Source organism: Octopus sinensis, linkage group LG2 (genome assembly GCF_006345805.1).
Source record: "Octopus sinensis linkage group LG2, ASM634580v1, whole genome shotgun sequence".
Lineage (NCBI taxonomy): Eukaryota > Metazoa > Mollusca > Cephalopoda > Octopoda > Octopodidae > Octopus > Octopus sinensis.
This window is the reverse complement of record NC_042998.1, coordinates 155,132,950-155,146,028: the sequence shown is the minus strand read 5'-3', so window position 1 is coordinate 155,146,028 and position 13,079 is coordinate 155,132,950. Positions and strand designations below refer to the sequence as shown.

Here is a 13,079-nt window from a genome sequence, read left to right as displayed (position 1 = left end):
TGTATATATATATATATATATATATATATATATTATATATATATATATATATATGTATCTATATATATACATATATATATATATACATACATGTATATATATATATATATATATATATATATATATATATATATCCGTGAGTGTAGTGGGTGCTTTTTACGTGCCACCAGCATGGGTATCACAGCTACAATTTCCATTTAATTTTTATTTTGATGTTGATGTACTTGACTCAATAGGTCCCCTCAAGCATAGCAGACTGTCCTGCAATCCAAGGTACTTTGAATGGACTGGGGCTGGTTATGTGAAGCTGGTATAGGATGCACTCATGAACTCACTTTATTTGTTGGGTCTTCACAGTCACAGCATATCTCCAGAGGTCTTGGTCTTTCGTCATTGTCTCTGTGAGGCCCAACGTTCAAAGGTCATGCTTGACCACCTCATCCCATGTCTTCCTGGGTCTACCCCTCTCCTGGATTCCTTCAACTGTTAGGAAGTGGCACTTCTTTACACATCTCTCCTCATCCATCCATCATACATGACCATACCAGTGCAAACATCTCTCTTGCACACCACATCTTCTTATGTTCAACATTTCTCTCAGGGCACTTACACTCTGTTGTGTGTGCACACTGACATTACACATCCAGTGGATCATGCTAGCTTCATATATATATATATATATATATATATATGATGGGCTTCTTTAAGTTTCCGTCTACCAGATCCACTCACAAGGCTTTGATCGACCTGAGGCTATAGTAGAAGACACTTGCCCAATGTGCCATGCAGTAGAACTGAACCCGGAACCATGTGGTTGGTAAGCAAGCTACTTACCATACAGCCACACCTGTATTATTTAATAAGCAGAATATGTTTTTAAGTGCTACTATTAGTTTCTTGTGCTGAGAACATGCCAAAATGATAAATTAAAATATATGTAACATCTCAGCACAGTCATCAGGCACAAACCACATACCATAATGAACTAAAAACTGAACGAGAGAAGAAACACAAAGAGTTGAGAAGGAAATATATAGAAAATGTGGTAGCACTATAAAGTGACTCACTGTAAGTAAATTATGGAGGGCAGTGCTAAGCACTGATAAGTAAAACTGCAATGCTGATATCAGTCCGAATATGCTTGATGCCTTCAACTGTGTCTCTTACTCCCTGATCTGCTGTCAGTGAATGAGAGATAGCAATGAATACAATAACAAATTTAGTGTGCAGGTAGAGCTTCACCAGGGTTTGGGTCTCAGTGACCCACTATTCATCATAATCCTTCAGGCCATAACAGAAGATTTTGAGACTGGTTGCCTGTGGAAGCTCTTCTATGCTGCATTCATTGTAGAATTAGCAAAGGAGTTCCACTGAAATCATAGACCTTAAAATTAATTTAACACAGACCAAAATTCCAGTAAGTAGGAAAACAGAAAAGATGCTAATCCCTTAAAAAAAATAGCCTTGTTTGATATGTAGGTAGAAATTCCATATAGATTACCCAATGCAAACTATGATCATATAAAAGATGCATTGAAATTATAGGCAGATTAACAAAGAAGGTAGACTTTGCTTTTGGCAGATACATAGGAGCAATGAACACTAAGAAGATATAGGAAATAGATTTTTCGTGAATGCCCTGGAAGATCCTTAGAGATAGTAGATATTTTCTCTTATCTAAGTGACCTAATTAGCAATAGAGGAGAATGTTTTGAAAATATAATTACTAGTATAAAAACTGACTGAAGTTGGTAGGAAAAGGCCTCTCTGTTAGAGTGAAAAGCAGATTGTATGATACTTGTGTACAAACAGCAATGCTACAGTTTCTGCCTCTTCATACCTCTGTCACTGTGCATACTTCTCTCATCCACCACACTTTGCATCATACTGTTATTTCTCATCTGTCTATAGTGCCCTCTAGCCAATTCCTTTATGTACTGCTACTTATCATCTCCTCCTCCCAAACACACTCCTACCGTTTCTTTCTTTTCCCATCAAACTGAAATTCACCATTCACCCTCCTATATTAACCTTTTACAGAATTCATCTTTATCCTCATCTCTAACCATCTGTCAATCTCCTACTTTTATGAATTTACCTATCCTTTATGATCTTCTATCCCTATTTTCTCTTCTGTTTACTTTCTTGTACCTTGAATTTATGCCCTGACAATTCATCATCACCATATTTTTTCTCTTTCTATCTGGGAAAGTCACGTAACTCCTCTACTGTAAGTCTGTCTCTTAACACCTGTCATAAAACCACTTCCTGCAATACCAAACCACCACTCAATCAAAGGGGTTTTGTCTTATGTGTTACTTGGTGGCCTCACCAATGCTGATACCACAAAAATAGAACCCAGTATGCTCTATGAAGTGATTGGCATTAGGAAGGGCATCCAATCATAGAAACCATGCCAAAGCAGACACTAGAGCTCAATGTAGTCTTCTGGAACATCAGATCCTGTTAAACCATCCAAACAATACTAGCATGGAAGGCTGATGTTAAACAGTGATGATGATGATGTGTGTTTGAATGCAAGCATGGCCAAATGCTTAAGAAGTTTCATCACAGTCATGAGATAATGGGTTCACTCTCATTATATGGTATCTTAAGTGCCTTTTACAAGGTATCACTATGAATTTTTGTAAATATTCAAATATAATTTTTATTGTACTTTTTCTTGGAGAGCATCCAAAAAGAAACATTGTGATACTTCAGTTGTGAAATTTGGATGAATATTTTAGGAAATATGACAATTTGACTGACCTACAAATTGATCAAAATTGATCAAAATTTTGCCTAATTCACCTAACTGAATAAGTAGCTATATTTGTGATGTCATGTCTTTGAAACTGGAGTAATAATTATATTCAAATTACAGAAATTAATAGTGACGATGATATAGCAGTTGCCTCCTTTTTCTCAGGTTCTTGGAAAGAAAACTTTTTTTGGCAATATTTTAAATATTTAATTTAATTTTTTTTTTAAATTTAATTTTTATTGGCTCAAAAAGCAGAAGCAAGGCCATATAGGGGGACATGAAGTTATGTACAGGGAGGATGGTCATACAAAGAGTTCAGGCCATTTCTGGTCAAGAGAGACTTTGAACCGAGTGGTCATGGGCACCTTCACTATCTCGTCCGGCAGTTTATTCCACGGATCCACAACCCGGACAGAGAAAGCCCCCTCTCTTTTGATTGAGATGAAATCATCATAGATAGAGCTTCTCAGAGTGACCCCACAGCCCACGCTCTGGAGCAGGAGTGAAGAACAGCTCTTTCGAGAGGTTACACTTTCCACTTATGATGTTGTGAGTGAGAATGAGATCACTGTGGCAGCGGCGTTTTTCAAGAGAAAAAAGGTTGAGCGTCTTCAGCCTTTCTTCATAAGACAAATGCTTGAGACCAAGAACCATGCAGGTAGCCAGCTTCTGGACTCTTTCGAGATGATGTATGTGTTTGAGGAGATAAGGAGAAGAGGCTTGAATCTTGTACTCCAATAAGGGTCTCACCAGCGTGACATAGAGTGGTAGGAATATGGCTGCTGTGAGCATTCCGAATGACCGTCGAATCAAAAACAGAACTCCGCATGTTTTGTTGGCAGCATGGACGCATTGGGCCGAAGGCAAAAAGGAAGAATCCACCAAGATACCCAGGTCCTTTACTTGGTCAGTCTTCTCCTGCAGCAGACGACCTGGCTCGAAATCAAGTTGAGTTGCAGGAGAGGAGCCAACAGGCAGATACAGCACTTTGACACGTTCAGACACAGGTCCCATTCATTTGACCATCTCCAAACTTGGTGGAGGCATCGACGAAGATCTTCTATATCACTGCAAGGAGCGACCAGTTTGACATCGTCAGCAAATAGAAGGGTGTGTTGCATGAAGTCGTCAGGCAAGTCATTGATGAAGACTAAAAGCAATAACGGCCCAAGCACTGAACCTTGAGGCACGCCACTGCTCTCACTGGAGACGTCGGACAGTGAACCATTAACTTGGACTTGGAAGGAGCGATCTGAGAGGAAGAAACCAACTCATCGTACAATATCTGGATGGAAACGATATGTTTGCAGCTTGACAAGTAATAGGCGGTGGTTAACCGAGTCAAAAGCTTTGGCAAAGTTCAATAAAACGATGTCAACAGCATCACCATCATCCAGGATATGCGTCACCAATTCTTCCATTACCAGAAAGTTGGTCAAGCATGATCTCTTCGGCACAAAGCCGTGTTGGGAATCAGAGATAGAGGTTGTGTTTTGGAGGTGGAGCAACATACTTTTCTTGAGGATGATTTCGAACATCTTGCTAATTATTGAAGTAAGGGAAACCAGTCGGTAGTTAAGTGGGTCTTTGCAGCTCCCTTTCTTGAAAATCAGGCAGATTATCACTATTCTTCAGTCTGCAGGTACAACACCCATCGCCAATCACATATTGAATAGAAGTGTTAAAGTTTTGCAGATGACCGGAGCCAACGCTTTGATAGCCTGTGGGTCTATGCCGTCAGGGCCGTGACCCTTGTTGACATCGAGGCCTTGAATAACGCATTCGACTTCGTCATGAGTGATGACCAATCTAGGCATTGGAGGTACCGATCTATCAAATGGAGGGGGTTCACGACCACCATCTTGTTTGAAAATTGTCGAAAATGCCTCGGCAAATAACTGACTCTGCTGATAGGGGTCCTCAATCGATACGCCTGTTGAGTCTACCAACGTTGCAATTTGGTTGTTCAAGTGGGAATTTCATTAGACATGGGCAAAGAAGCTTTTTTGGATTGCGACTGGCGTTTGCCGTGATTCTGTATTCATATCTGAAGCATTCTTCCTTTTCAATTTTCATGGCTCGGTCTCGTTGAGTTTTGTACACCTCAAAAGCTGCAGTCGAATCTTGATTTTTGAATTCAGCCCAAGCAATATCTCTGAGTTGAAGTTCTCGTTTGACCTTCTTCATCACCCAGGGCTTGTGTTTCTTCTTCTTGGGAAGCCCAACGGGAACTGCTTGGTCAGTCAACCAGATTACATATGCTTTGAGGGACGACCATAATTCGTCAACTGAGGACATCGTCATCAGGGATTGCCAGTCCAGAAGCGTAGAAGCCTCAGTTAGAATTTCAAGATTGATTGCAGAGAAGACTCTACATGGCAGTGAAGTAGTCGTGGGCGTAGAAAAAGTTGTTTGCATGTCGAATTTCAGGACCGCGTGATCACTCTTGGCAAGAGGGGCGCACACAGATAAGCCTGACACTGATCTTGGATAGCGGGAGAATACCAGATCCAGCATAGATGACTGCTGCCCAGACCGATGCCTTGTCAGAAATTCAACATGTTGCAATAGAAAACAATCTTCAGCCACGTCAAGAAGGGCCTGGCTAAATCGGGAAGATGATGTACAAATTGATGCGGGCCAGTCGATCTTGGGAGCATTGAAGTCACCTAATATCAAACATTCATGAGAAGATGAAACGAATCTTATCGCTTCGAGTAAATGATCATGGTCCTGGGGGTCGGCAAGAGGCAGTCTGTAGACAGCTAACACGGACAGGCAAAACCTGGATAGGCTCACCTTGCAATAGACGACATCGAATTTTGTTGTAGGTTGAGCAGTAGTGGGTAGAATACAGCTGGACAGTTTGAGATCAGATTTGACATACACAGCAACACCTCCACCTCGCCTTTTTTCTCTGTCACATCTGAAGAGGGCTTAGCCCTGTAGGTGGATTTCCGAGTCCTTTACTGCTTGAGTCAGCCAAGTCTCGGTGATAGCTATCACATCAGGGGAATTACGCATGGCCAGTGTAAATAATTCGCTGAACTTTGGAAATAAGGAGCACGAGTTGGTATAGACGATGCTGAGCTGTGAAGTTTGAGGGGCAGGAATTAGGGAACAAGCAGAATAAGGGGTATCAGAGGTAGCATCGTTGTCGGGGGTATCTATAAAACTTGAATTTTGGCACATTTATAGTCAATATAGAACTAAATAAATCCTGAGATTTTAGGACATGACAACATTTTAATAAAATTTTAATGGACTACTAAAAAATGGTTATAAATGACAGAATTTAGAATCAGGATGCCCACATAAGTTGGATTTTTCTCTGTTTTGACATGAAGTTTTTCAATATTTTTGGAGAATTTATGATCCTTTCTACCTTCCCTTTTGGTCCAATTTTGGCCAATTTTGTTTGTGCTATGCACTTAAGAATGATGAGAGAAGCCTTTTTGGTATGAAAAAACATTAAAAAAATTTTTTCAAATGGTTTAATGTATGATTTAAGGGAAATTTAGCCATTGTTACTAGCACATCCTACAACCACCTCATACCTTTCTCAGAATTGCAGGTAGACTTAGATTAAAAAACAGACAAAATGTGAAAACTAATTCCTTACTTAAAGCATTAGAAACACAAATTAACGGTATTAACAACATCTGTAACTTACAATCCAAAATGAATATGTAAGCACTAACACAAATTATCCTGACTGTATTCAAAATTGGTAAAAAAACCCATCACATTAGACTTTAATGGTCTACAAAATTATGCTCATTGCACAATATAATTTTTTGGGCAGAATTTGACCAATATTTCTCAAAAAAAAAAAATTAACATGTACAAGAATATCTGCTTGGTTTGCCTAGTGGCTCCCCACATGTTAAAACAGCAAGAGGGAATAAACATCATTTTCTATACAATGATTTCATACTAAGTTTGGCCTCTAGAAGATTTATTAAACTCAATTTAGTACATTTTTTGCAGAAATATGTTTGTAGAGGTAAATCTGTGGCCACAAGCATGGCTTGTGTTAAGAAGTTTGCTTCCCAACCACATGAGCTTAGGTTTGGTCTTGTGTTGCACTTTGGAAAAGTGTTTTCTACTATATCTCCAGTCCATTTAAAGCCTTGTGAATAGAAACTGAAAGAAGCCCAATGTATGTGTGTGTGTGTGTTACTGTCTCCTTACTTTAACTTCACATGATGATTGTAAATGAATATCACCATACAAGTGATATTCTTTGATTCCAATCTTCTGTGAAAACGTATCTGGTCATTAGAAATATTACCTGGATATAGGTGATGGTTGGAGACATGACGGGCATCCAGCTGTAGAAAATCTGTCTCAGTAAATTCTGCCTAATGCATGCAAACTTGAAAAGGTGGGCATTAAATGACGATGATGATGAATGGATCATATTACCTTGAGATCAAATCGATGAAGAAAAAATATGGCTTAAAAGTGAGAATGGTTAAAGAGACCTCCATTAACTGTTTCAGGTGACACACTGGACAACTTGTTGGTACCAGCTGGTATACCATGCATAGAAGGTCAGTAACAGCAGATAGAAAGACAAGGCTTATAGCCTATCAGTATCCAGGATATGTAACAATATTTGATGTTGAGTGTTAGCAACGGTAGGCAATGATAGACAGCAGCGGCAGTCATTATGATGAAATAGGTGTTGTCTACCCATTACATGTGAATAAAGTGAAGATAATATTAGTGACCAACAGTCTGAAGTTAGTAGGACATTTCTATGATGGTAGCAGAATAAGAGTTTTGTTTTCCTGTTGATGGAAACTTCAGTCTCTTTCAATATATGCAACATCTCATGAATGAAGAGTTGGCAATTATGAACTCCAGGTGAGAAAAAGGAACTCTGTCAAGAATGCTCTATGTGGTGTTAGAAAAGTTGTTTCTTTTGTTCTAGAATATCCAATTGATGCAGAATGGTCAGGTGGAGTTTTTCCTATCCCTGCAAATAGAAGAGTGCAAATGTTATGTAAATCTCTTTGTGAAATCATTGGCTTTTAGACTTGTGCAGTTTCTCAGCATACTATAGGGATGATATTAAGTGGATCTATAGACCACAACCTTTTGTAGGCAGGATCTTTTCAATAGACAGTTTGTGGGATTTCAACAGTTGTGTTGGGCTCTAAGATTTGTGTGGGTATGTATTATTGTCTTTTGCTTTAATGCTTAAAGAGATGCTCCTGCTCATTAAATTAAAAAATTGGCTGCTAATATCTTAGAAAGACCCCTCTAACTCTATCTGACCTTAATATAAATGAAGTGTAGATAGCTCTTACTTGCTATTAGATTCCTTCCCTTCTGTTAACTGCTAGCACTGGCTGTCATTGCCTACTAATGCTAACATCAGCAACAAACACAGTTATACACGATACAAGTAACCTGAAATTGCTAAATTATTAATATCACCATTAAGAACAGCAACAGCAACTATATACTTCTCTTGGCTTTTGCTGACCTGTCAACTTGTGTGTGCTGTTATGCTGTCCATTCTTCCACATACAACAACCAACAAGAATATCAATTGTCACTGCCCTGTTAACTTAGACACATGACTAGTCTGGGGCCCCCAACTATCCTAACATTTAACCTGTATTATTTCTTCTTTGTCACTCTAATCTCAAGACATCTGACGAGTTAGAAATACATTATGAGTATGAAGCTTCAAGTAACAGTCAAACTGTTACTGCTTCCACAATATATGTTGAGTGCTTCTTCATTCATTATTTGTACACCAACCTGTATATATTCAGTATTGTGGTAAGAAAAATAAGAATATCAGTTCAACATTTGATTCTAGTATTAATATTTTGTTTTCATAAAATTGTTTTATCATAAGATGCATAACTTTTATTTTAAACATTAAAATTCTCATTAAATTTCAGTCTTTGTTGCAACTTTCAAATGATCCACAAATTCGAGATGCTGTGAAAAATATCCAGCATTACATTGATGTCTTGGAACAAGCTGTTGCTCGAATTTCTGGTCGAGCAGAAGTTTTTGGAGCTGTTCAACAGGTTAGTGCTGAAATTTCCACAGCAAAATTGCTTCTGTAAGCATGAATGAAACCTTATATTTATAGACAGAAATATGAGAATTTGTAAGATTTGTACTTTTTGAAGAAATAAATAAATTTTGCATTTTATACATAAAGTAAAATAATGCTAAAACAGCCAAATAATGCTAAGTTATGCCATTATGAGATTTAATTATTGTGTACTTAGAATTATGTTTATAATGCATAGATTTTAAAATTCATTTAATAATTATTCCGGGTAGAGGTAGGGGTCCACCAAGGCTCAGTACTCAGCCCCCTCCTATTTATCATAGTCCTCCAGGCAATAACGGAGGAATTCAAGACAGGATGCCCTTGGGAGCTCCTCTATGCTGATGACCTTGCTCTAATTGCTGAGTCGCTATCAGAACTGGAGGAGAAGTTTCAGGTGTGGAAACAAGGATTAGAATCGAAGGGCCTCAGAGTCAATCTAGCTAAAACCAAAGTCGTAATCAGTAGGAAGGTAGACAAATCACAAACACCTTCAGGTAGATGGCCCTGCTCGATCTGTAGAAAAGGTGTAGGTAGAAACTCTATAAGATGCACCAAGTGTAAGCTATGGACACATAAGAGATGCAGCAATGTCAAAGGAAGGCTAACTAGGAAGATGGTTTTTGTATGTGGCAGATGCTCAGGAACAATAAACACTGAAAATGCTCTGAGACCAACTTCCGTCACTTTCCAGGGAGAAAAACTAGAAATAGTTGATAGTTTCCGTTACCTAGGTGACCAAGTCAGCAGTGGGGGTGGGTGTGCTGAAAGTGTAACTGCTAGAGTAAGAATAGCTTGGGCAAAGTTCAGAGAGCTCTTACCTCTGCTGGTGACAAAAGGCCTCTCGCACAGAGTGAAAGGCAGACTGTATGATGCGTGTGTACGAACAGCCATGCTACATGGCAGTGAAACATGGGCCGTGACTGCTGAGGATATGCGTAAGCTCGCTAGAAATGAAGCCAGTATGCTCCGATGGATGTGTAATGCCGGTACTCACACTCGGCAGAGTGTAAGTACCTTGAGAGAAAAGCTGGACCTAAGAAGCATCAGTTGTGGTGTGCAAGAGAGACGTTTGCGCTGGTATGGTCATGTGGCGAGAATGGATGAAGATAGTTGTGTGAAAAAGTGCCACACCCTAGCGGTTGAGGGAACCTGTGGAAGAGGCAGACCCAGGAAAACCTGGGACGAGGTGGTGAAGCACGACCTTCGAACTTTAGGTCTCACTGAGGAAATGACTAGAGACCGAGACCTCTGGAAGTGTGCTGTGCGCGAGAAGACCCGGCAGGACAAGTGAGTCCACAACCCGTGGCCTTCTACATGGGATGGAGCCAGCCTACGTATGCATACCTTCCCTTCTTGGGACACAAAACTCTACTTGTGAAGACGTGTTGAGGCAAGTGAGGATCAGAATCGAAATCGATCAATGGAAATTGCGGATGTGCTACCAGTGCCGGTGGCATGTCGAAACTCTGCTTGTGAAGACCCATTGAGGCAAGTGAGGATCAGAATCGAAATCGATCAATGGAAATCGATCAATGGAAATTGCAGATGTGTTACCAGTGCCGGTGGCATGTAAGAGAACTTTCCGTTTCGCGACCGTTGCCAGCACCGCCCCGTTTCGTGTCCGTTGCCAGCCTCGCCTGGCCCTCGTGCCGGTGGCACATAAAAAGCACCATCCGTTCGTGGCCGTTTGCCAGCTCTGTCTGGCACCAGTGCGGGTGGCACGTAAAAAGCACCCACTACACTCACGGAGTGGTTGGCGTTAGGAAGGGCATCCAGCCGTAGAAACACTGCCAGATTTGACTGGGCCTGATGAAGCCTTCTGGCTTCACAGACCCCAGTAGAACCGTCCAACCCATGCTAGCATGGAAAACGGACGCTAAATGATGATGATGATGATGATGAATTATTCCAGCCAGTTTGAATGCTTATGATTTATAATTCTTTGTTCAAAGTTGAGTAATGATACACCTGTTTATGATTGCTTTTAATTAGACACAAAATGTTTGAGACCTTTACATTGTAAAAGAAACTAATTTACTATAATTGCATTACTTGTTTCTAATAAATGTAAACGTGCTATGTTCAATGGCAGTTGGGTATTTTATCAGACTAACAATGATTGTTTTCCAGAATATTATATTCTGGAAGTTTGTTAGATTTTAAATTCAAGTATCTGTCTGTGAACATAATTTTTAACTGACATAGTTATGTTTGAAGTCTTTGGACTTAGTATCACAATAACAACCAACCAAACTAGGGTTAACTTCTTAGATGTGATGCTAGATTTAGGTACTAGTTCTTACAAATCATATTACAAGCCCAACAAAACACTCACCTACATCAACACTGAATCTTACCATCTAACCTCTGTATCCAAGAACCTGGTTAAAGAAGTGAACAGAAGGATCGCTGGTGTGTTCTCTAATGAGGAAATATTTAATAGAGTGACTCCCTATTACAACAATATACAAGCAACAAACAAATTCAAAAACGAGATCGCTTACTCACTCAAACCAGTCATACCAAAGAGAAACTACTACTGTAAAGTTCTTAGAATAACACTCCCTTTCTCTCTAAATATTTTGTCCAGCATACATAGACCTTCTTTAAGTTAGTTGACAAACATTTTCCTTCCACACATAGGTATAGAAAGCTATTTAATTGACATACACACTTAATATTTCTTTTGTTTGCATGATCAACATAAAGCATATCCTTTTACAGAAGCCAATTCCATGTACAGAGGCTGGTTGTTTTTGTAAATATACCATCATTTGCCCACTCAGTGGTCACTGCAACATATGCTGTTGCTTATGATGAAGAAGTAATATCCAGGAGGACTGAACAATGCATCCAGCATAAAGTGTTATATTAGATTGATAGAGGATCCGTTCAAGAAGTGCATATACATCCATACTACTTCATTCAGGAGTATGTCATTACACTATCCAAACTCATGGTATTTGAAGAAGGAAGCCACCAGCTACATGATCAGATTAAGACTTAGACAAATGCCAAAACAGAGACTTTTACATCTTATTGTACAAGTGGCACTGGAGCACGCTACCACAGAGGAGTCAACACTATCACAAAGGAGTCCTTCCTTCCCTATAATTTCTTGCTGTTGGCCTACCATGCAGGTCCATCAATTTTGGCACTTCCAACCCTCTCCCTCATACTTTCTCTTTTCCCCTTCTCTCTCTTTTTTCTCCTTTGTTTTTTCTTTCCTTTCTTTAATTTTCCTTTCTCCCTTCTTCATCTTCTTTCTTTTTTTTTCTTCCCCTCCTGACTTCCTTTCTGCTGTCAGTATCATCCTCTGTTCCCCAACCTCCCTGTTTTCGTAATTCTGTTTGGTTTTTTTTGGGGGTTTTTTTTTTGTTTTTTCCCTTTCTGCATTCTCTACTTTCTCTTTTCTCTGATCCACAACTTTGAATTACTACATATTCTTACCTTGGAAAAAATGTTATCATTATCTTTTATCTTTTACTGTTTCAGTTATTAGATTGCAGCCATGCTAGGGCACCACCTTGAATAGTTTTTAGTTGAATGAATCGACCTCAATACTCTTTCTTTTGTAAAGCCTGGTACTTATTCTATCAGTCTTTTTTGTCAAACGGTTAAGTTACAGGGACATACACACCAACACCAGTTGTCAAGTAGTGGTGGAGCACACACAAAGACATGCACACACACACATGCACACACACACATACACACACACACACACATATACACACCACACACATACACACACACACAGAGGCAGAGAGAGTGATTGTTGTAAGACAGTGCTACTTAAATTTTTCAATACCTCACCTAGAGTCACCAATTTCTCTCTTATTCTCCTTTTCAGTCACGTGGACTATTTAGTCTTGTGAGTCACAAGGTGACTTCACCATAGTGCTGGTGACTTGAAAAAAGTACTCAATACATGCTGTAAATTGTACCTGATAGAAATCTTACCTACTTTTTTCTGCACATTTTCCCCTCATGTTAGCAGGGTCTATTCTTCTCTCCTACTTAGTAATAGTTAGTCTTTGCTCATTTAACTTGGATGCCTCTCAATACTATGTTTTGCTCCCATTTATAGAATTTTTTCTTTAAATCCTCTATTGATTTTTATATAAAAACTAGGCCATTACCATAAAGCCTCTTCCAAACTCCTCAGTTATAGAAACTCTATAAGATGTACCCAGTGTAAGCTATGGACACATAAGAGGTGCAGCA

General features: G+C 39.4%; 1 protein-coding gene across 1 annotated transcript in view; it reads left to right on the top strand.

Moving 5' to 3' along the window:
- Positions 1-13,079, top strand: part of LOC115226447 — a 577,012-nt gene that overhangs the window by 330,342 nt on the left and 233,591 nt on the right. The window contains exon 12 of the mRNA XM_036500752.1: positions 8,689-8,820. Coding sequence (XP_036356645.1) covers positions 8,689-8,820 — 132 coding nt within the window. The remainder of the gene's footprint in view (positions 1-8,688; positions 8,821-13,079) is intronic.